This window comes from Moschus berezovskii, chromosome 18 (genome assembly GCF_049115385.1).
Source record: "Moschus berezovskii isolate FMDL1 chromosome 18, NW_MosBer_1.0, whole genome shotgun sequence".
NCBI classification, from domain to species: Eukaryota; Metazoa; Chordata; class Mammalia; order Artiodactyla; family Moschidae; genus Moschus; species Moschus berezovskii.
In genome coordinates this window covers 58941292-58966858 of record NC_142477.1, presented here as the reverse complement: position 1 = coordinate 58966858, position 25567 = coordinate 58941292, and the positions used below count along the sequence as shown (strand labels likewise).

General features: G+C 38.8%; 1 protein-coding gene across 1 annotated transcript in view; it reads left to right on the top strand.

Annotated features, from left to right (window-relative positions):
• Window positions 1-25567, top strand: part of DEPDC1B (DEP domain containing 1B) — a 99940-nt gene that overhangs the window by 53448 nt on the left and 20925 nt on the right. The window contains exon 7 of the mRNA XM_055422020.2: window positions 3996-4136. Coding sequence (XP_055277995.2) covers window positions 3996-4136 — 141 coding nt within the window. The remainder of the gene's footprint in view (window positions 1-3995; window positions 4137-25567) is intronic.

The following is a 25567-nucleotide window of genomic DNA, read 5'->3' as shown; positions in this document are numbered from 1 at the left end:
TCTTGATGAAAGTGAAAGAGGAGAGTGAAAAGGTTGGCTTGAAGCTCAACATTCAGAAAACAAAGATCATGGCATCTGGTCCCATCACTTCATGGGAAATAGATGGAAAAACAGTGGAAACAGTGTCAGACTTTATTTTTTTGGGCTTCAAAATCACTGCAGATGCTGATTGCAGCCATGAAATTAAAATACGCTTGCTCCTTGGAAGGAAAGTTATGACCAACCTTGATAGTATATTAAAAAGCAGAGACATTACTTTGCCAACCAAGGTCCGTCTAGTCAAGGCAATGGTTTTTCCCGTGGTCATGTATGGATGTGAGAGTTGGACTGTGAAGAAGGCTGATCGCCGAAGAATCGATGCTTTTGAACTGTCGTGTTGGAGAAGACTCTTGAGAGTCCCTTATACTGCAAGGAGATCCAACCAGTCCATTCTAAAGGAGATCAATCCTGGATGTTCATTGGAGGGACTGATGCTAAAGCTGAAACTGCAATACTTTGGCCACCTCATGCGACGAGTTGACTCACTGGAAAAGACTCTGATGCTGGGAAAGGTTGGGGGCGGGAGGAGAAGGGGACGACGGAGAATGAGATGGCTGGATGGCATCACCGACTCTGTGGACATGAGTTGAGTGTACTCCGGGAGTTGGTGATGGACAGGGAGGCCTGGTGTGCTGTGATTCATGGGGTCATGGAGAGTCGGACACGACTGAGTGACTGAACTGAACTGAACTGATGATGTTGAATTCTCATTGGTGATCACAATGTAATGAAGAGTGTAATTTCCCCTTAAGAGAGATTTATATAAAATCCATGAAACTTCTGCTGAAAGGTTCAGGCTAACTGAGATTACCAGTGGAGAGAGAGATATGAGGATTGACTCAGTCCTGTTCTCCACATGTATGAGGTAGTGTTAGGTTACGTGGAAATTCTTGGGAATGGGGATCTGTCTTACATGTATCAAGTGCAGTACTTTAGAAATGGTTGGCACATCCATAAAGATGCTTGCTTGTGTGTCAAAGAAAAAGGGTGGCCAAAGAACGAGGTCAGCCTTTTGAATAATTTTATAAAATTACTGGTTTTTCCAAATTCTCATTCCCCATCTCCTGAATTTACTATGAGTCTGTCAGAGTCATAGTCTGTTGCTTATCCTTATGCTTACTGAATCTGGGTTTCCGTTATTGTTGTCCAGTAGGGAACAGAAAAGATAAGAAACTTTTGGAGGCCTCATGCCTCTTACTCTGTAGGTTTACTGCTCGTCTCTTCCTTGGGGGCGATCTGTTGCAGACCTGGGTGCCTTCATGGTTGGCCATAGGTGAGGGACTGATGTTAAATAAATAATACAAAACCAGGTTAGCTGTTTTTCTTCCTTGTGCACGTAGATTGCAAAAATTCAGTAAAAGTAGATGTAAATAGTTCTTTTCCAAAGTCTTTCAGGAATAACATTTATAAAAACTGATTTAAAAATATATTCTGAAATTCAACATGATGGAAAAACAAAGGATCTTCGAACTTAGCCTTCTCTCATGGGTTTGCCATTCACTGGCATTTGAAAGAAAACTTTTTCTTGGCTTATTTTTGCGTATTTTTGTCAAGAATGATAAAGTGTTCTGTAAGAAATACAACTGCTTAGAATGAACTGCATACTTATCCTTAGAGGGAATAAATAGTTCAAGGTGACGTGTATTGCTTGCTAAGACATGTCACGCAATTTCAACTGACTAAGCTTGGGGAGGAAGCAAGTAAAAATGGCTATGTTTGCCACTATGTTAAATGAGGTACCACACATTTAATAATTTTCATTATCTTAGTCCAAGTTTTTTATAAGCAGCAAATAGAACATTAAGAGGTAAGAGACTTTTTAAGGAGACTGACAAAAAGTGGTTTTCACAATGTTTCAATGGCTTGTGGATGTGAAGGCCCAGAAGCCTTAACTGTTCTTTTTTGTTTGATCCTTTCTCATTAGTTACAGTGATTCTGTAGGAAAAATTTCCTTTCAATTTTTACTGGCTTTTCTGCTGTCCTGAGGGTAGAAATCTGTTCAGGTACAGTAGTTTAGTCTTACGTTCTGCTGGCCCAGAACTGACCAATGCAGTCAACATCACTTTCCTCCATGCTGTGATGGAAATAGACAATGTTGGCCAACCACAATGGCAATGGACCACTTGCCGTTTCCCTCAGGCATGGGCAGATCCAATTGCTCTCTCTACTTGGAGATGTAAATCCTTCCATCTGTATATGGATTGTTGTGGGCCTTTGCTGCTAGCTCAGTAGAGGCTTGGGGCTTCTCTGATGGCTCAGATGGTAAAAATCCGCCTGCAGTTCAGGAGACCTGGGTTCGATCCCTGGATAGAGAAGATCCTCTGGAGAAGGGAATGGCAACCCATTCCAGTATTCTTGCCTGGAGAATTCCATGGACAGAGGAGCCTGGCAGGCTGTGGTCCATGGGGTCACGAAGAGTCAGACATGACTGAGTAGCTAACACTTTCACTTTCACCGCAGAGAGCTAAGCGTTTCTTGTTCCTCTTTGGTCCCTGATATAAGGGGATCTTTGGTTCACTCGCTTACTCCTTGGAAGGAAAGTTATGACCAACCTTGATAGTATATTAAAAAGCAGAGACATTACTTTGCCAACCAAGGTCCGTCTAGTCAAGGCTATGGTTTTTCCCGTGGTCATGTATGGATGTGAGAGTTGGACTGTGAAGAAAGCTGATCGCCGAAGAATCGATGCTTTTGAACTGTGGTGTTGGAGAAGACTCTTGAGAGTCCCTTGGACTGCAAGGAGATCCAACCAGTCCATTCTAAAGGAGATCAATCCTGGGTGTTCATTGGAAGGACTGATGCTAAAGCTGAAACTCTAATACTTTGGCCACCTCATGCGACGAGTTGACTCACTGGAAAAGACTCTGATGCTGGGAAAGGTTGGGGGCGGGAGGAGAAGGGGACGACGGAGAATGAGATGGCTGGATGGCATCACCGACTCTGTGGACATGAGTTTGAGTGAACTCCGGGAGTTGGTGATGGACAGGGAGGCCTGGCGTGCTGTGATTCATGGGGTCACAGAGAGTCGGACACGACTGAGCGACTGAACTGAACTGAACTTGGTTCACTTATTCTAAGGTTCTTGGTTTCTTGGTTGTTCCAAGTTTCTTAGAGTTACTTTGCAATATGGTTCTGCTTGATAAATTATCTTTTATTTTTAAACTTATTTTTAGCAGAAAACATCAGTTTGATTCTGCTTTGGTATTATTTTCTATTATAATTTTGTTTATTACAAATTCATTAAATGCCACTATTCACTCAAAAGTGTTGGGTAAATAAAACCTAGACTCTTAGATAAAAAAATTGAATAGGAACTTAGAGGCCACTTTATCTAGTCTTCCATGGTCTCTGAGGAGCTTTAACATTAAAAAAATTTTTTTTTAGTACACATTATCTTTTGATGGTGATCAAATGGAGAGTTTTATAATCAGAATGAATTTAAGACCCAATGTAAAATCTCCTTTTCAGAATATCTTCAGGAAAAAGAGTATACATTCTTATTAGTCTAATATTGTTTACAGGCAGAAATTGTTTATTTCACTCAATTCTAATTCTAGAACTTTATAATATAGCAATGATAAAATAATTAAAAACTTTAAAAATTGCTTTATAGATTATGTTCCATATGTGAGGTAGTTACTATATTAGACTAGGCAAATATATATTTCAAAGAAATTTATCACTGTTTGCATTTAATAAAAATACCTTTCAGAAGGTCATAAGAGTCAGGTTTTTTTTGAAAATGGAAATGAGCCAGTGTTTTCCTCATTGTTTTATAATAGACTTCAGTTGAGGCATAAAGCATATTTATATAAGTAAAATGTATGATATCAGTTTTCCTCTTGAAAACTTTTCTGATTTTGCATATCTGTACATACCACTTATATGCACAGAGACTAATATCAATACTTGCAGGTGATTGCCTTACTGATGTTTTTCTTTCTCTTTTTTAACAGGGCCTAATTGTTCAGATTTGAAACAGCCTATGTGTTTAGGATTTGAAAAAGATGTCTTTAAAACTATAGCTGATTACTATGGTCACTTGAAAGAGCCTCTACTTACGTTTCACCTTTTTGATGCCTTTGTCAGTGTATTAGGTAAGTTGGAATATAGTGAACATGTATTTTCATTATTGATATGCAAACATTTCATTTTTCTTTATCTTGAGACTTCCGTTAGCCCAATTTCCATAGTATTTTTGAAATAAAAACAAATGAGATGCTTGCCTAGTTGGAGTCTTGCTCTATGCATGAGGAAACGAAAATAGTTAAGCTCTATTAATAAACCTAAACATGGACCAGTAGTTTTATTTCTTAGGAAAGAATAATATGTTCATGTCATTTTTATACAAAAAAAATAAACATCTATTGATAGAGAAGAATGTAAATTTGACATTTACTGTTCATGACTACTCTGGATATGACTTCATGAATAGTCAACTGTGAGAGACAAATCATTTAGAAATCTTTTTATAGAAATAACAGAGTTTTGTAGGATTATTTGTTATTTGTGACATGTAAAATAAATGTAGTAACTATTATTCTCTAAAACTTATTGTGATTTCTTACATATATTTATATTTCAGAATGTTGTATACTGTCAAACATGGTAAAAGAGGGAAGAATCAATATTATTGGTGTAGGTCTTTCTGACATTGCTCCTTTCTCTTTGGAAATCAGTTTTTTCTGTTCCTATTGTGGTTGTTGAATAAGTATTATTGTTTTCTTGTAAACAAATGTTTAATGACAAAATCACTGTGTGGTTATCATATTCTGTTATGTAAATTTGTAGAAATTCACGTCCTTTTGGTTTTGAGTGTTGTGGAGTTTAGCAATCTTCACCTTCCCATTCTTCCTTCCCTTTTTCATTCTTGCTTCCCCTTTTCTTCCCTTTCTCCTGTCCTATTTTCTTCTTAGAAAGTATGTATGCTGCCACAGTATCCTAACAAAGTATCAACAATATGTAAGTAATATACCTAGTCTCTTAGCACAATACTTTAAATTTTAAGATTTCACAGGATTTCTGATAAAAAGCAACATGAAACAATTTTAAATCATGTATCTAAGAGGGAGTTTGTTTCAGAGAGATCAACATTAAGAACAGATGAAGGGTTGAGGCCTGTTACTGTGTTTTGAGATCACTGGATCTTGATATTTTGTTTTCCACCAAGGAGTATTGGAGGCTTGTGTACTTATGAATATCATGCCTGATGATGAGGACTAGCTGTTGTTTAATATGCATAAGGACTAATTGAGTAGATTCTCTCCATAGCTCCTTAGTGCCTTTATGCCACTGTTAAGTAATTCCAAAGACAAGATTACAAACCAATTCTTATATTTTCTTGTCATTGTCCATTTTCATAATGTTTTCTCGTAAAATGATCTGATTTTGAAACAAAAGAACTTGGAATTTAAAAAAATTGTATTTAAAAAAATTTATTTTATGTTAGAGTATATTTGATTAACAGTGTTGTTAGTTTCAGATATACAGCAAAGTAATTCAGTTATGCATAAACATAACTGTATCCATTATTTTATTACCCATTTAGGCTATTACAGTGTATTGAGCAGAGTTCCCTGTGCTATACAGTAGATCCCTGTTGGTTATCTATTTAAATATAGGAGTATGTACGTATTAGTTCCAGATTCACAGTCTACTCCTGCCCATCCTCTGGTAACCATAAGTTTGTTCTCTAAGTCTGAGTCTGTTTCTGTTTTGTAAATAAGTTCATTTGTATCATTTTTTTAAAATTTCAAATATAAGCGATAGCATGTTATCTCCCTTTCTCTTCCTTCACTCAGTATGCTCATCTCTAGGTCCATCCATGGTGCTGCAAATGATGTTTCATTCCTTTTAGTGGCTGAGTAGGTCCATTTATATATGTACCACAACCTCTTTTCCCATTCATCTGTTGATGGACATTTAGGCTGCTTTCATGTCTTGGCTATTGTAAACAGTGCTACAGTGAACATTGGGGTGCATGTATCCTTTCAAACCATGTTTTTCTCTGGATATATGCTCAGAAGTGGGATAGCTGGGCCCCACTCTAACTCTATTTTTAAGGTAGCTCTATTTTTAGTTCTTAAGGAACTTCCATACTTGTCTCCATAGTGGCTGAATCAATTTACATTCCCACCAACTGTGTAGGAGGGTTCCCTTTTCTCCAGGCCCTCTCCAGTATTTATTGCTTGTAGATTTTTTTTTGATAATGGCCATTCTGACTGGTGTGAGGTGATATCTCATTGTAGTTTTGATTTGCGTTTCTTTAATAATTATTGATGTTGATTATCTTTTCATATGCCTCTTGACCATCTGTATCCTTGGAGGAATGTCGAGATTTCTGCCCATTTTTTGATTGGATTGTTTGTTTTTTTGATATTTAGCCACACAAACTGTTTGTAAATGTTGGAGATTAATCCCTTTGGTCACATCGTTTGCAAATATTTTCTCCCATCTGTGAGTTGTCTTTTTGTTTTCTTTATGGTTTCCTTTGCTGTGCGTGTGTGCTAAGTTGTTTCAGTCGTGTCCTACTCTTTGCGACCCTGTGGATCATAGCCTGCCAGGCTCCTCTGTCCATTAGATTCTCCAGGCAAGAATACCGGAGTGGGTTGCCCATGCCCTCCTCCAGGGGTCTTCCCAACCCAGGGATTGACCCCACATCTCTTACATCTCCTGCATTGGTCGGCAAGTTCTTTACCACTAGGGCCACCTGGGAAGCCCCCATTCTTTTTTTTAAATTTATTTTTAATTGAAAGATAATTGCTTTACAGAATTTTGTTTTCTGTCAAACATCAACATGAATCAACCATAGGTATACATATGTCCCCTCCCTCGCCCCCATTCTTTTGCTGTACCCAAGCTTTTGAGTTTAATCAGGTCCCATTTGTTTGTTTTTATTGCCATTACTCTAGGGGATGTCTTGAAAAAGATATTGTTGCAATTTATGTCAAAAGAGTGTTCTGCCTATATTTTCCTCTAAGAGTTTTATAGTGTCCTTGCTTATATTTAGGTCTTTAATTCATTTTGAGTTTATTTTTGTGCATGGTGTCAAAGAATGTTCTAATTTCGTTTTTTTACATGTGGCTGTCCAATTTTCTCAGCACCATATATTGAAGGGACTGTCATTTCTCCACTGCATGCCTTTTCCTTATTTGTTGTAGATTAATTGACCATGGGTGTGTGGTTTATTTCTGGGCTTTATTTCCTGTTCTATTGATTTATTTTTGTTTTTGTGCCAGTTCTGTACTGTTTTGATGACAATAACTTTGTAGTATAAGAAGAAGTCAGGGAACCTGATTCCTCCAGCTCCGTTCTTTTTTCTCAAAATTGCTTTGACTATTTGTGTTTCCATACAGATTTAAAATTTTGTCTTCTAGTTTTGTGAAAAGTGACATTTTATAGAAATTGCACTGAATCTGTATATTGCCTTGGGTAGTATAGTCATTTTGACAATATTGATTCTTCTAATCCACGAATAAGGTATATCTTTCTATTTTTTGTCATCTTCAATTTCTTTATCAGCATCTTACCGTTTTCAGAGTACAGATATTTTGCCTCCTTAGATAGGTTTATTCCTAGATATTTTCTTCTTTTCGTTGCAGTGATAACTGGGATTGTCTCTTTCTCTTTTTGATCTTTCATTGTTAGCATGTGGAGATGCAACAGATTTCTGTGTATTAATTTTGTATCCTGCAACTTTACCGAATTCATTGATGAGCACTAGTAGTTTTCTAGTAGCATCTTTAGGATTTTCTATGTATAGTATCATGTCATCTGCAAACACTGACAGCTTTATTTCTTTCCTAATTTGGGTTTCCTTTATTTCTTCTTTGATTGCTGTTGCTAGGACTTCTAAAACTGTGTTGAAAAAAGTGGCAAGAGTGGACATCCTTGTCTTACACCTGATCTTAGAGGAAATGCTTTCAGCTTTTCACTGTTGAGTATGATGTTTGCTGTAGGCTTGTCATATATGGCTTTTATTATGTTGAGGTGTGTTCCCTCTGTGGGAACAGTCCATAGGGGTCGCAAAGAGTTGGACTCGACTGGGTGACTGAACAACAACAGTGTTCCCTCTGTGCCCACTTTCTGAAGAGTTTTTTTTTTGTCATAAATGGATGTTGAATTTTGTCAAAAGCTTTTTCTGCATCTACTGAGATGATGTGGTTTTTATTTTTCAGTTTGTTGATATGGCGTACAACACTGATTTGCGAATATGGAAAAATCCTTGTATCACTGGGATAAATCCCATTTCATTACGGTGTTTGATCTTTTTAGTGCATTGTTGCTTTCAGTCTGCTGCTGTTTTGTTGAGGATTTTTGCATGTGTGTTCAGCAGTGATACTGGCCTGTACTTTCCTTTCTTTGTGACATTGTTGTCTGGTTTTGGTGTCAGGGTGCAGGTGGCCTCATAGAATGATTTTGGGAGTGTTCCTTCCTCAGTACTGTTCTGGAATAGTTTCAGAAGGATAGGTCTTAACTCTTCTTTAAATGTCTGATAGAATTGTTTGTTGGGATTTTTCAAATCAATTTCACTTTCAGTACTTGTGATTGGTCAGTTCATATTTTCTATTTCTAACTGGTTCAATCTTCAGAAATTGTATCTTTCTAAAAATTTGTCCAGTTCTCTAGATTTTCCATTTTATTGGCATATAGTTGCTTGTAGTAGTCTCTTATGATCCTTTGTATTTCTGTGGTGTTCATTGTAACTTCTTTTTCATTTCTAGTTTTGTTTATTTGAGCCTTTTCTTTTTCTTGATGAGTCTGGCTAAAGGTTTATTTTTTTTTATCATTTCAAAGAACCAGCTTTTAGTTTCATTGATCTTTTCTGTTGTCTGTATTTCTTATTTTTGTTCTAATCTTTATGATTTCTTTCCTTCTACTAACTTTGAGTGTTTGTTCTTCTTTCTTTGCTTGCTTGAGGTTTAAGGTTAGATTGTTTATTTGAGATTTTTCCCTTTTCCTGAGGTATGATTGTATTGCTACACACTTAGATCTTAAAGGGGCTTCCCAGGTGGCGCTAGTGGTAAAGAACCTGCCTGCCAATGCAGTAGATGTAAGAGATGCAGATTTGATCCCTGGATCCAGACGATCCCCAAAAGGAAGAAAAGGCAACGCACTCCAGTATTCTTGCCTGGAAAATCCTATGGACAGAGAAACTTGGCAGGTTACAGTCCATAGGGTCGCACAGAGTAGAACTGCCTTTGCTGTGTTCCATGGATTTTTGATTGTTGTGTTTTGTTTTCATTTGTATCTAGGTAATTTTTCAATTTCCTCTTTGATTTCTTCAGTGACTCATTGGTTTTTTAGTAGCATATTGTTTAGCCTCCATTTGTTTGTGTGTGTTTTTTTTTTTTTTTTTACAGTTTTTTAATTTATAGTGGATTTCTGATTTCATAGCACTGTGGTCAAAAAAAGATGTTTGATATAATTTCACTTTTCGTAAATTTACTGAGGCTTGCTTTGTGGCCAGAATGTGGTCAATCCTGGAGAATGTTCTGTGCGTGCATGAGAAGAATGTGTGTTCTGCTGCTTTTGAACGGAATACTCTACAAATAGCAATTAAATCATCTTGTCTAATGTGGCACTTAAGGCCTGTGTTTCCTTATTGATTTTCTATCTGGATTATCTGTCCATTGATCCAAGAATGGTGTTAAAGTCCTCCACTATTATTGTGTTACTGTCATTTTTCCTTTTGTGGCTGTTATAATTGCTTCATATATTGAGATGCTCCTATTGGAGCTGGGTACATATATATATTTACAATTGCTATATCATTTTCTTGGATTGATCCCTTGATCATTATGTAGTGTCTCTATTAATTGAGTTTGTCTGGTGTGAGTATTGCTACTCCAACTTTCTTTTGATTTTCATTTTCATAGAAAACCTTTTTCTATACCCTCATTTTCAGTCTGTGTATGCTCCTACATCTGAAGTGGGTGTCTTATAAACATCTTGTATACAGGTCTTGTTTTTATATCCATTCAGCCAATCTGTGTCTTTTAGTTGGAGCACTTAATCCATTTATGCTTAAGGTAACTATGGGTACATATGGTCTTATTGCCATTTTGTTAATTGTTTTGGCTTTTTTTTGTAATTGGATTTGTTTTTGTAGGTATTATTTCTTCCCTTCCTCTTTTGTCCTTTTGTGATTTGTTGACTAACTTTAGTGTTGTGTTTTGGTTGTGTGTCTATTGTAGATTTTCAGTTTGCAGTTACTAGGAAGTTTTGATATAGCAGCTGTTTATAAATAAGATTGTTTTAAGTTGCTGGTCTTTTAATTCCAAATGTGTTTCCAGTATTCTGTATTAGTTTCTCTTCTCACAGTTGCTGGTTTTGATATCATATTTGTTTGTGGATGATTTCCAAGCTTTACTCTATGTTTGACTTTACTGGTGAGCTTTTTCATTTGTAATTTTCTTGTTTGTAGTTGTGGTCTTTTCTGCCTAGGGAAGTTCCTATAGCAAATATTGCAAAGTTGGTTTGGTGGTGCTGAATTCTCTTAGCTTTTGCTTGTCTGTAAAACTTTTGATTTCTCCATGGAATCTGAATGAAAGCCTTGCTGGTTAGAGTATTCTTGGTTGTAGGATCTTCCCTTTCATTATATTGTTCCAGTTCTTTTCTGGCCTGCAGAGTTTCTCCTGAGATATCAGCTGATAACCTTGGGAATTCCCTTATATATTATTTGTTGTTTTTCCTTTTTTGTTTTTAATATTTTCTCTTTGTATTCAGCTTTTGTCAATTTGACTATTATATGTCTGAGTGTGATCCTTCTTGGGTTTATCTTGCCTTTTACTCAGTATGTTTTGTGGACTTGGGTGACTGTTTCCTTTCCCATGTTGGGAAATTTTCAGCTATTATCTCTTCAAATATTTTCTCAGGTCCTTTCTCTCTCTCTTCTGCTTCTGGAACCCCTATAATACGAATGTTGGTATGTTTAATTGTTGTCCCAGAGGTCTCTTAGACTGTGTTCATTTCTTTTCGGTCTTTTTTTTTTATACTGTTCCATGGCAGTGATTTCTACCATCTGTCTTTCAGTTCACTTATTCGTTCTTCTCCCTCAGTTATTCTGCTATTGATTCCTTCTTGTGGATTTTCATTTCAGTTATTGTATTGTTCATCTTTGTTTATTCTCTGTTTCTTTGTTAAACATTTCTTGTATCTTTTCAATCACTGCGTGCATTCTTTTTCTGAGCTCTTCGATCATCTTTACTGTCAGTACTCTGAGTTCTTTTTTTAGGTAGATTGCCTAGCTCCACTTCATTTAGTTGTTCTTGTGGGTTTTTATCTTGTTCCTTCATCTAGGATGTATTTTCTGCTGTTTTGTTTTGTCTGACTTTCTGTGGTTATGATTTCTATTCCACAAGCTGCAGAGTTGTAGCTCTTCTTGCCTCTGCTATCTGTTACCTAGTGGATGAGGCTGTCTGAGAGGCTTGTTCAGGTTTCCTGATGGGAGGGGGTGGTTTTGCCTACTGGCGGGTGAATCTTGTCCCTCTTGGGGGCAGAGCCATGTCAGAGGGTGTGTTTATCTGAAAGTTGTGTGTTCAGGAAGACTAAATAGCTTATCTGCTGATGAGCGTTGGCTGTATTTCCACCTTGGTGGTTTGGCCTGAGGTATGCCAGCCTGGAGCCTGTGTGCAGTTGAGTGGGATGAAGTCTTGGTGAAAAAATGGTGGCCTCCAAGAGAGCTTAGACCAATGAGTACTCCCTAGAACTATTGCCGCCAGTGTCCTTGTCTGCACAGTGAGCTGCAGCTGCCCCCTGCCTCCGCAGGAGACCTTCAGTTCCAGCAGGTAAGTCTGGCCCAGTCTCTTATGATGTCACCACTTTTTTCCCCTGGGTCCTGATGAGCATGAGACCCTGTGTGCACCCTCAGAGAGTAGAGTTTCTGTCTCCCCAGTCCTGCGAATTCCCATGATCAAACCCCACTGGCCTTCAAAGCCAGATTCTTAGAAATTCTTCTGTTGCCAGATCCCCAGACTGGGAAGCTTTACATGGACCTCACAGTTTTCACTCCTTTGGGGGAGCTTCTGTGGTATAATATTTTTTGGTGTTTGGGTCACTTACCCAGGATGTGTGGGATGTGATTTTATCGTGTCCCTGCTGCCATCTTGCTGTGGCTTCTTCTTTGTCCTCCGATGTATATCTTTGGGTTGGTTCCAGTATCTTTTTGTTGATGTGTGTTCAGCAGGTAGTTGTGATTTTGGTGTTTCCATAAGAAGATGAGCTCATGTCCTTCCACTCCGCCATTTTGTCTCCTCTCCCCATATGGAAAATTTGAACTTGTTGTAAGTGATATTGTACCACTATTCTCTGTAACCTAACAACACAGCTAACGTCCTTTCAAATTTATTTTTATTTTGAGTTCAGTCTCTTCTGGAGATAACTATGATGGTTGAGGACATCAAATCTGTGGTTGAGCAGAGACACGTGGGTCACCATTGTATATGTTCTGTGTATAGTCTAAATGACAGGAGGCTTGCACTGCAGCCTGGACTTGCTGTATAACTTCTTTGGTTTTTGACACCCCTGAAATTGGCAGGGTCAGTTGGAAGCTTGGTGGAAGCTAACTGAAAAAATTCTCATTTGAGCAACTGGCTTCTAGAAAATCAAATGGAAGGTGTTTGAAAATGTATGAAATACAGTTTCAATCAGTTATATTTGTGATAGCACTTGTCTATCCTAACCCCAGTTACTCATTTTGATCTCATCTAGGAATTGAAGCTGGTTGTTTCTAAATTGATGGCAGAGTCAGCCACCATCTAATAGAGAGTTTGAGGTGGAGAAGGATGGTTAGAATGAAGATTTATTATACTTCAGTTCAGTTCAGTCGCTCAGTCGCGTCCGACTCTCTGCGACCCCATGAATCACAGCACGCCAGGCCTCCCTGTCCATCACCAACTCCCGGAGTTCACTCAAACTCATGTCCATCGAGTTGGTGATGCCATCCAGCCATCTCATTCTCTGTCGTCCCCGTCTCCTCCCGCCCCCAATCCTTCCCAGCATCAGAGTCTTTTCCAGTGAGTCAACTCGTCGCATGAGGTGGCCAAAGTATTGGAGTTTCAGCTTTAGCATCAGTCCTTCCAATGAACACCCAGGATTGATCTCCTTTAGAATGGACTGGTTGGATCTCCTTGCAGTCCAAGGGACTCTCAAGAGTCTTCTCCAGCACCACAGTTCAAAAGCATCAATTCTTCGGCGCTCAGCTTTCTTCACAGTCCAACTCTCACATCCATACATGACCACTGGAAAAACCATAGCCTTGACTAGACGGACCTTGTTTGGCAAAGTAATGTCTCTGCTTTTTAATATACTATTTAGGTTGGTCATAACTTTCCTTCCAAGGAGTAAGTGTCTTTTAATTTCATGGCTGAAATCAGCATCTGCAGTGATTTTGGAGCCCCCCAAAAAATAAAGTCTGACACTGTTTCCACTGTTTCCCCATCTATTTCCCATTACTTTGGCCACATCATGTGACTAGTTGACTCACTGGAAAAGACTGATGCTAGGAGGGATTGGGGGCGGGAGGAGAAGGGGACGACAGAGAATGAGATGGCTGGATGGCACCACCGACACGATGGACATGAGTTTGAGAGAACTCCGGGAGTTGGTGATAGACAGGGAGGCCTGGCGTGCTGTGATTCATAGGGTCTCAAAGAGTCGGACACGACTGAGTGACTGAACTGAACTGATAGTGAAAATGTACGATGTAGTTATGGAAGACCATAATTTGTTTATATGGATAACAGATTATCTAATATAGTAATCCTGTTAGAATCTGGGAAAGCCTATCATATCTAAGTACATGCAAACTAGTTGTGTAGGTTGAATCCCAGAAGGACTGACTCATTTCTTAAACCTTTTTTCTTACTTTGATTGAAATAGGATACCCTTAGACAAAATACTTTAAAGTAGATAATCAGTCTACTTTGTGTGGAAGCTAATTCTATAGCAGTTTCAATGGAAATGGGTTTCTTTTGAGGGTCATTCCTTTGCTTCTTGCATGAAATAATGCTAGCTTCTTGCCAGAAATGTGACCCTGAGAACAGTCACTGATAGGTGGAATAGGATATTGAAGAGTTCTTAAAGAAAAAATTGAAAAAAAAGGAAAAGGACTTTTTTTGAGGTTTAAGACTTCCTGTTATAATTAAGAAAATGATTTACTTTGGCTCAGCACTCTGACCTAACAACATAACTGAATAGTAATCTTCTTTTCCAAAATGTCAGTTTCTTGTGTCAACATTGGAGTTTGGCTGACTCTTGAATAGGGTGAATGGGATAGCAGAGCAGCCGTCACTCACACTGCACGTGCACTCACGTCACATGCTCCCTGGAATCCATTGATTGTGTAGCTTGCAATAAGTTGGCATTACTGAGGAAGAAGCAAGACATGAAGCACAGAAGAGCATGGGAACAGGAAAGAGTGTTTAGGAAAATTGAACGACTTGTTGTGTATCGTGTTAAAATCTGAGATCTTAGAGTATGGGCCAGATGTGTCTCATAAATACATCTGGTTTAACCTGTGTGTTTTAAAAAGAAAATTTATGGAATTCCAGTTGAGCTATTTCAAATCCTGAAAGATGATGCTGTGAAAGTGCTGTACTCAATGTGCCAGCAAATTTGGAAAACTCAGCAGTGGCCACAGGACTGGAAAAGGTCAGTCTTCATCCCAATCCCAAAGAAAGGCAATGCCAAAGAATGCTCAAACTACCGCACAATAGCACTCATCTCACACGCTAGTAAAGTCATGCTCAAAATTCTCTAAGCCAGGCTTCAGCAATATGTGAACCGTGAACTTCCAGATGTTCAAGCAGGTTTTAGAAAAGGCAGAGGCACCAGAGATCAAATTGCCAACATCCGCTGGATCATGGAGAAAGCGAGAGAGTTCCAGAAAAACATCTATTTCTGCCAAAGCCTTTGACTGTGTGGATCACCATAAACTGTGGAAAATTCTGAAAGAGATGGGAATACCAGACCACCTGACCTGCCTCTTGAGAAACCTGTATGCAGGTCAGGAAGCAACAGTTAGAACTGGCTATGGAACAACAGACTGGTTCCAAATAGGAAAAGGAGTACGTCAAGGTTGTATTTTGTCACCCTGCTTATTTAACTTATATGCAGAGTACATCATGAGGAACGCTGGGCTGGAAGAAGCACAAGCTGGAATCAAGATTGCCGGGAGAAATATCAATAACCTCAGATAGGCAGATGACACCACCCTTATGGCAGAAAGTGAAGAGGAACTCAAAAGCCTCTTGATGAAAGTGAAAGAGGAGAGTGAAAAGGTTGGCTTGAAGCTCAACATTCAGAAAACAAAGATCGTGGCATCTGGTCCCATCACTTCATGGGAAATAGATGGGGAAACAGTGGAAACAGTGTCAGACTTTATTTTTTGGGGCTCCAAAATCACTGCAGATGCTGATTGCAGCCAGGAAATTAAAAGACGCTTACTCCTTGGAAGGAAAGTTATGACCAGCCTAGATAGCATATTAAAAAGCAGAGACATTACTTTGTCAACCAAGGTCCGTCTAGTCAAGGCTATGGTTTTTCCCGTGGTCATGTATAGATGTGAGAGTTGGACTGTGAAGAAAGCTGATCACTGAAGAATTGATGCTTTTGAACTGTGGTGTTGGAGAAGACTCTTGAGAGTCCCTTGGACTGCAAGGAGATCCAACCAGTCCATTCTGAAGGAGATCAAGGTGTTCATTGGAAGGACTGATACCAAAGCTGAAACTCCAATACTTTGGCCACCTCATGTGAAGAGTTGACTCACGGGAAAAGACTCTGATGCTGGGAGGGATTGGGGGCGGGAGGAGACGGGGACGACAGAGAATGAGATGGCTGGATGGCATCACTGACTCGATGGACATGAGTTTGAGTGAACTCCGGGAGTTGGTGATGGACAGGGAAGCCTGCATGTCGTGATTCATGGGGTCGCAAAGAGTTGGTCACGACTGAGAGACTGAACTGAACTGAACTGAAAACTTTAGGAAATGGGAAATTTACATAAGAATTTATGATTTGCTTTCTTTAAAAAATTGGAAAATCTGACAGTTTTAGATTTTAAATTTTCAGTGGTATAAGCTGCTATAGCTGTGTAATGAGTGCCTCCACTAGAGGGAGCCCGTGTTTCAGGGACATGAATTCGAATTTACCAAGACTCCAGGGCTCCCTATTGTTCTCAGATGGTGAAGTCAAGTTCACTTGACCCCTTTTGCTGCTCATTTATTCCATTTGTCTGCCCTATAGGCAGGTGGGCTTGCGGCTTCCAATTTTTGTGCTAATAGTCTGGAAGGCTGAACAGCCCTTTGCTTTCCTTTTCTCGTAGAGGTGAAATTTAGAAAGTGCCATTGAAATTCACTAAACTGATTATCTAACGTCTGGTGGCTCAGTTGGTAAAGAGTCTGCCTGCAATGCACGAGACCCAGGTTTGATCTCTGGTTCGGAAAGATCCCCTGGAGAAGGAAATGGCAACCCGCTTCAGTATTCTTCCCTGGAGAATTCCATGGACGGAGAAGCATGGTGGGCTACAGTTCATGGGGTCACAAAGAGTCTGACACTACAGAGTAACTAACTTTCCCTTTCAGACTAGATGTGATCATCTAGCTCAAAGGCTGAGATCTCCACCTGTGTTTTTTAATCTAGAAATATCCGTGAAGTTAGGTTTTCTGCTTTTTGATTCTTGTGTGGAGTGACTTGTAGAGATCTGTGGAGCTGTGTGCCATCTCTCTTCGTCCTCATGCTTCAGATGGTCTCAGGGTCCTTATCCCAGGGTCATCCTTAGGGAAAAGCAGTTCATTTTTTCAGAGAGTGCCTGTTTGGTGTGCTTGACCAGAGAGAGGGACTCGCCCATGTTAGTCCAGAGTTCTTGCCGGTGATCTCTGCTGTCAGGCCCCAGGGCTTATGGCCTGAGCTTTCGAAGTTGCCAATGGGCCAAGTAAGCATACTGAATCACCTCCAGATGTAATGACTACTGTTATGTCAGGACTGTTGGAATAAAGTGAGTTAGGTAGTTCTTAAAGATAGAAATTTAGGCAACGCCTAGACATTTGCTGGCTATAACTAAACACATACATTATTTATAAGTATACTAGTAATCAGAATAATTAACAAAACTTGGGGAAAATTAAGACCTGTTTTAGACTATTCAGTAGGATTAATTCCAGCTGGATTAGAGAATTAAATTTTTTAAATGCAAATCTAAAATAGTTGATATTTATCTGATGTTGGGTTGGGTGAAAGACTTTCTAATCATAAAAGCTAAAGAACTCATAAAAGAAAGCAGTTTGGGACACTTTTGTCAGAAAGGGGGCGTCATATTGTTTGTGCGTGACTCTGTGTCTGCCTTTAAGCCAGTTCACAAAGGCAGCTTGCTTGCTTTTCCTTAAAAGTCTCCGGAGAAATAGTCTCACTTACTGTGTCTCTTTTTAGGCAGAGAGTTCTTTTTTTTTTAACTCTTTATTTTATATTGGAGCATAGCTGATTAACAATGTTGTGATAGTCTCAGGCTGATAGCAGAGGGACTCAGTCATATATATACATGTATCCACTTCCCCCAAACTCCCCTTCCCATCCAAACTGCCACATAACATTTGTAGGCAGGGAGTTCTTACCAATTGGTGTGTAGTTTGAATTCTTGCAGCTTAGAATAAGCCTTTTCCTTTTTATACCTCTTCTCAGTGGAAATGAAACTGTGACTTAACTTTTATATTCTTTTGGTTGTTCGAAAACTACAGTGAACCCTTCTCAAGTCTCTTGTATGCTCTGGCTGAACAGACATGGTCCACTGGCTTTTTGGAAACTCCAGCCCTTCTCAAAAGTATATAAATTTCACTTCCATAAGGAATAGCTTGTTGTATATGTTAATGGAATGATCAGGTCTGCTTTGCAAAAATGAAAGCTTGTGTTCCCAATGATTTGAAAATAGAAATCTAATATCATCTTTGGAGAGTGGGAAGGAGGGTGACAAAGATAGGTGTCACATAAAACACTGGAGAATTCTGAACCTGTCACTTGGTCATTATGGCCAAAAGTGTCACCTAATTTCTAAAACATAGAACATTGCAAATTCCCATTGATTTTGATTTTATTACTTTCATAAGGAGCAGTTGGGTTTCTTTGAGATGTAATTATTTATTCACTTATCCATCCTTCAGTTCAGTTCAGTCACTCAGTCGTGTCCAACTATTTGCGACCCCATGAATTACAGCACACCAGGCCTCCCTGTCCATCACCAACTCCCGGAGTTCACTCAAACTCATGTCCATCGAGTCGGTGATGCCATACAGCCATCTCATTCTCTGTTGTCCCCGTCTCCTCCCGCCCCCAATCCTTCCCAGCATCAGACTCTTTTCCAGTGAGTCAACTCTTCACATGAGGTGGCCAAAGTATTGGAGTTTGAGCTTTAGCATCAGTCTTTCCAATGAACACCCAGGATTGATCTCCTCTAGAATGGACTGATTGGATCTCCTTGCAGTCCAAGGGACTCTCAAGAGTCTTCTCCAGCACCACAGTTCAAAAGCATCAATTCTTTGGCGCTCAGCTTTCTTCACAGTCCAACTCTCACATGCATACATGACCACTGGAAAAACCATACCCTTGACTAGATGGACCTTTGTTGGCAAAGTAATGTCTCTCCTTTTAAATATACTATCTAGGTTGGTCGTAACTTTCCTTCCTTAGTTCAGCTAAATAACAGAATGTTTCTCTGATTGAAAAAAGTCTCAGATGAATTGCTTAAGTAATTTGGCGACTAGTTTATTTTTTCATTTTATTTTATTTCACCAATGGAAACATGAAGCTCAGGTAGCTTATTGGTTTGTTGACCTAGTTGTACCTACTCTGGTAAATTGCTCTTCTTTTCTGGGCCTGTTTTCTCATTGTGATAAATAGTAATGCCTATCATACTTATGGGTATGAAAATATGGAACTTAACGTGATGGGTAACACATTTTATATTAGGTATTTTTTGCTTGTTTCATTTTGAAAAGTACAAAGTATTGGAACAATGCATAAGTTAAGATAGGAAATTCATATGTTGCTATCTAGCCATGTCTTCTCTCAAATGATAGGAAGATTTTTTTATGTAAAACTATTTGTGATAGAGCTTTATAGTCTATGATTAGGATAAGCACTATTATATCATTCTGAAGTGGCAGTAACAAGTTACCTCTGAGGCTTTAGAAGGCTCTTGTTATTTTCTCAAGAGAAGGAGGATTCAGTGATTTTGTGATGATGAGATTTTAGAAATAATGAAAGATGAAAAAAATTACTCTTTTAGTTTTTATTTAGCAAAATGAGTCCAAAGAATAAAATAACTAAAACAGTGAAACTCTTTGAACCTTAAACAAAAATCAAGAAGCTCTTTAAAATCAGTGAGTACTTCAAGTACTTGTTGAAGATGTCCGAAGTTCAACTGTAGACTGTCATGGATATTTGTAAGCTAAATTCTCTTGCAGTCATTTTTTTCCTGATTCTTGTAGTGTGCTTTTGTCAAGGGAAAAAACAAAAGACTAGGTAATGGTTAGCAGTGAGAAAGAAGTTAGGAAATAGAAACAGACAGCTCAAATTAAACAGTTTTTGGAAATTTAAGTATTCCTACATGTATTTGAACTAAGGAAAGCAATACAGAGCACTCCAAGATTCAAAGGCAGAACTAAAAATGGTGACATTTGAACAGATTGAAAAATAATATCCTTGGGACAGGATGCCCAGAAGAACTTAAGTATTAATAGAAATATCAAATCTTCTCTTTGATCACATCTATAGCACTTCATGGATCACCTACCCATGAGGATTTTCAGTTCTTATCTTCAACTCAGATCTGCCTCCTAAATTCAGGACTGCTGCTGCTGCTGCTGCTAAGTCGCTTCAGTCGTGTCCGACTCTGTGTGACCCAATAGACGGCAGCCCACCAGTCTCCCCCGTCCCTGGGATTCTCCAGGCAAGAACACTGGAGTGGGTTGTCATTTCCTTCTCCAATGCATGAAAGTGAAAAGTGAAAGTGAAGTCGCTCAGTCGTGTCCTACCCTTAGCGACCCCATGGACTGCAGCCCACCAGGCTCCTCCGCCCATGGGATTTTCCAGGCAAGAGTACTGGAGTGGGTTGTGATTGCCTTCTCCGAAATTCAGGACTAGAATATCTACTTGACTTCTGACTGTATATTCTTGGATATTTGTTATATGGAGTCCTCAGTTCAAATTTAGTAGTTCATAGGCCATTGTTTCAGAAACTATCATGTTGGATGTGAATTCTATGTAGTAGAACAGCATTAAAAAAAAAGAAATAAACCCATAGAATAGTGTATAAAATGTCATAGTGTACTGTATATAATGAGTAGGCATGTTTATAAACTTTTTTGTTTTAAATACCTATGTATTTGTATATATATTATTGTGATATGAGATGTATTTCTTAATTTTAGTTGTAGTAAAACATTTTTGGAAAAAAATACTCTAAATTTCATCTCTACCTACCTACATAGTAAGATGATTGTGGGGACTTATGTGAGGTTCCCACAATCTTATGTGATTGCCACCACAGTGTGAAGGCTTCTCAGAAAGTATTGTTCAGATATTACTGGTATTAGTAGATAACTGTGAAAAATGCTTGCCTTATACACATGGTTCATCCTTTACACATGATTTAAAAAATCACATGATTTGTCCTTTACATTTAGATAAAAATATCTTTTACCTATGGCTCATATTTTATAGGGCTATATTCAGTTTTTCATCCCTAATCTTCAGGGATAAACTACATTCTATTTTTATTTTGTGGGAGGGGAACTGGCAGTTGTTTTTATTTTGAAACCAGCTTTCATTTTGAATTCTCAAGAAAATGGTTTTCTGGACCCTTGTAAAAGAGCTAGTTTCAAATATAGCTTCATTGAGAAATTCTCTGTTCTTTTCATTCTCTAATCCTTGCTTCAAGTTGAAGAATGCCATTTTATTTGTCTATCTGTTTGTTGAATATTTGTGCATGTTCTTTCAACCAACATTTTTGTTTCTATTAATTTATCCTTAGGAAGTAATTGGCTGGTATTTACGGCATGCATGCCTAGACTGTTTGGACTCAAATTCTTCTCTATTATTGACTAGCTGTGTGATTTGAGCAAATGATATAATCTTTTAAGCCTCATTTTCCATTATATGTAAATAAAAATTATAATAGTATCTACCTTGTAGACATTATTGTAAAGATTAAATGAGATATTTTTAGAGTTTAGAACACTATTAGATTCATAATAAAATGCTTAATAAATGTTAGCTATTTTCATCACTTTATAAATTAGGTTTATCATTATGAATATTAGTTGTTCTTAGTTTTAATTTCAATTAAAAAATTTAATTTGAATATAATTACAATGTTATGTTAGTTTCTCCTGTACAACAGCGTGACTCAGTTGTATGTATCCATGTATCCCCTCCCTCTTGAATGTCCCTCCCACCCCCGCAACCCACCCCTCGAGGTCATCATGGAGCACCTAGCTGAGCACCCTTTACTTGTTTAGCAGCTTCCCACTAGCTGTTCTGTACATGGTAGTGTATACATGTCAGTGCTACTCTCTTAATCCGTTCTACCTTCTCCTTTCCCCACTGTGTTCACAAGTCCATTCTCTATTCCTGTTTTTATCTCTTGTGTCCACGAGTCTATTCTCTATTCCGTTTGCATCTCTATTCCTGCCCTATGTTAATATGTATATCAGTTCAGTTCATTTCAGTCACTCAGTCGTGTCCGACTCTTTGCGACCCCATGAATCATAGCACGCTTCTCTGTCCATCACAAACTCCCAGAGTTCACTCAAACTCATGTCCATCGAGTAGGTGATGCCATCCAGCCATCTCATTCTCTGTCGTCCCCTTCTCCTCCTGCCCCCAATCCCTCCCAGCATCAGAGTCTTTTCCCGTGAGTCAACTCTTCACATGAGGTGGCCAAAGTATTGGAGTTTCAGCTTTAGCATCTGTCCTTCCATTGAACACCCAGGATTGATCTCCTTTAGAATGGACTGGTTGGATCTCCTTGCAGTCCAAGGGACTCTCAAGGGTCTTCTCCAGCACCACAGTTCAAAAGCATCAATTCTTCGGCGATCAGCTTTCTTTACAGTCCAACTCTCACATCCATACATGACCACGGGAAAAACCATAGCCTTGACTAGACGGACCTTGGTTGGCAAAGTAATGTCTCTGCTTTTTAATATGCTGTCTAGGTTGGTCATAACTTTCCTTCCAAGGAGCAAGCGTCTTTTAATTTCATGGCTGCAGTCAGCATCCACAGTGATTTTGGAGCCCCCAAAAATAAAGTTTGACATTGTTTCTGCATCTATTTCCCATGAAGTGATGGGACCAGATGCCATGATCTTTGTTTCCTGAATGTTGAGCTTCAAGCCAACGTTTTCACTCTCCTCTTTCACTTTCATCAAGAGGCATTTTAGTTCTTCTTCACTTTCTGCCATAAGGTTGGTGTCATCTGCATATCTGAGATTATTGATATTTCTCCCAGCAATTTTGATTCCAGCTTGTGCTTCTTCCAGCCCAGCGTTCCTCATCATGTACTCTGCATATAAGTTAAATAAGCAGGGTGACAATATACAGCCTTGACGTACTCCTTTTCCTATTTGGAACCAGTCTGTGGTATTAAGTAGAGAGTGAAATCTTTTAATTGATAATTAATAATTGCTGACCATTCACTTTTAATACCAAATTAAAAACAAGTTGTACTTATTGAGAGGAAGTTAGTTGTTAATTATATATTTAAGGGATTCACAGGTTTGAATCTTAGCTATGAGAAAAGTCTAAAGGTCTTAACTACTTTGGGCTTTGGTTTTCTTATTTGCTAAATGGGGCAATATTTCCTATGTTACAGGATAGTCAAAATGATTAAATGTGAACAGATAAAATTGCTTAATATATAGTAACTGGGACCTAGAAAGCATTCAGTAATATTCAGTCTTCCAAGATAGCGGAGCAGAATTTTTAAAATTTCATTTGATTGTTAAACAGACAAAATAGTGGTATAACTGATCTCCCAAGTATTTTCAGTCACTTAATATACTAAATTTAGCACCTATAGTGTTCTAGGCATCAGAGCAGAAAATAAAAATTATATACTTGCTAGACAAACTGTGGAAAATTCTTCAAGAGATGGGAATACCAGACCAGCTTACCTGCCTTCTGAGAAACCTGTATGAAGGTCAGGAAGCAACAGTTAGAACTGGACATGGAACAACAGACTGGTTCAAAATTAGGAAAGGAGTACGTCAAGGCTGTATATTGTCACTGTGCTTATTTAACTTGTATACAGAGTACATCATGTGAAATGCCGGGCTGGAAGAAGCACAAGCCGGAATCAGGATTGCAGTGAGAAATATCAATAACCTCAGATATGCAGATAACACCACCCTTAGGGCAGAAAGTGAAGAGGAACTAAAGAGCCTCTTGAAAGTGAAAGAAGACAAATAGATAGGGAAACAGTGACAGACTTTATTTTGGGGGGCTCCAAAATCACTGCAGATGGTGACTGCAGCCATGAAATTAAGACACTTGCTCCTTGGAAGAAAAGCTATGACCAACCTAGACAACATATTAAAAAGCAGAGACGTTACTTTTCTCCCAAAGGTCCATCTAGTCAAAGCTATGGTTTTTCCAGTAGTCGTGTATGGGTTTGAGAGTTGGATCATAAAGAAAGCTGAGTGCTGAAGAATTGATGCTTTTGAACTGTGGTGTTGGAGAAGACTCATGAGAGTCCTTTGGACTGCAAGGAGATAAAACAAGTTAACCCTTGAGGAAATCAACCTGAATATTCATTGGAAGGACTTATGCTGAAGCTGAAACTCCAATACTTTGGCCACCTGATGCGAAGAACTGACTCATTTGAAAAGACCCTGATGCTGGGAAAGATTGAAGGCAGTAGGAGAAGGGGACGACAGAGGATGAGATGGCTGGATGGCATCACCCGACTCAATGGACATGGGTTTGGGTGGACTCTGGGAGTTGGTGATGGACAGGGAGGCCTGGTGTGCTGTGGTTCATGGGGTCACAAAGAGTCGGACACGACTGAGCGACTGAACTGAATGTTTTGAATAATTTCTGCAACTGGTTCAAGCTCCAGCTTCTCCACTTAAAAGCTGTGTGACTTGGCCTTGGTCCAGTATGACTGGTGTCCTAATAAGAAGAGGATATTAATTTTGGACACAGACTGAGGGATGACATGGAGGTCAGAACAAGAAAGCAGCCATCTGTAAGCCATAGAGAATGGCCTCAGGAGAAACCATACCTACTGAAACCTTGATCATAGTTTCTAGCCTCCAAAACTGAGAGAAAAAATTCTGTTGTTTAAGCCACCCAGTCTGTGATATGTTGTTATGGCAGCACTAGGAAACTAATATAAACAAGTATATAGAGAAAAAGCTCCACAACTCTGCATGGGAACCTCCTTGAATCTCTTGCTGAATACACACTAAGCTGTGCATTTCTAGGGTGATAGTCCTCAAAATAGGGCAAATCATAACCACAATGAGATACCACTTAACACCCACTAGGATGGCTATATAAAAAAGATGGTTAACAAGTATTAATGAGAATGTAGAGAAATTGGAATCAGGTGAGAATATAAAATGGCAGAGCCATTTTGTAAAACAGTTCTGTAGCTCCTTAGAAAGGTAATCATAGAGTTACCATGTGATTCAATAGTTTCACCCTTAGGCACATACCCAAGGCAATTGAAAGTATATGTCACTGCAACTTGTACATGAATGTTCATAGCAGCATTACTCAGAATTGTAAAAAAAAAAAAAAAAAGTCCTTCAAGTGATAAATGCAAAAAAGCAGTATATTTATACAATGGCGTATTGTTGAGCCATCAAAAGGAATGAAGTACTGTTGACATGCTACAATGTGAGTGAATCTTGAAAACATCATTCTCAGTGAAAAAAGCCATACCCCAAAAATCACATATTGTATGATTCCATTTGTATGAAAGATTCAGAACAGGCAAATCTATAGAGACAGAGATTAGTGACTTCCAGCGACTGAGGGGAGGAGAAAATGAGGAATGACTGCTAACAGGTATGGAGATTTCTTTTTGCAGTGACAAAAGCATTCTAGAATTAAGATGGTGGTAATGGGCATAATTTAGTGGATATACCAAAACCCATTGAATTGTATATGTGTTTTTTTTTTTAGGAGTTAAAAAGACTAGGGGTAGAGGGAATTAAACTGAATACAGCCCCATGACATATAGGCTAATATCAAGTAGTCTAATTACAGGACTTCCCTGGTGTCTTAGACAGTAAAGAATCTGCTTGCAATCAATGAGACCCAGTAGACTTGGGTTCGATCCTTGGGTCAGGAAGATCCCCCAGAGGAGGGCATGGCAGTCCACTCCAGTATTCTTGCCTGGAGAATCCCATGGATGGAGGAGCCTTATAGACCATAGTCTTAGGGTTGCACAGAGTTGGACGTGACTGAAGCGACTTGCCACAGCACAGTCTAATACACATGTATTTGGAATCCCGGCGGAGGGCTTCCTTTA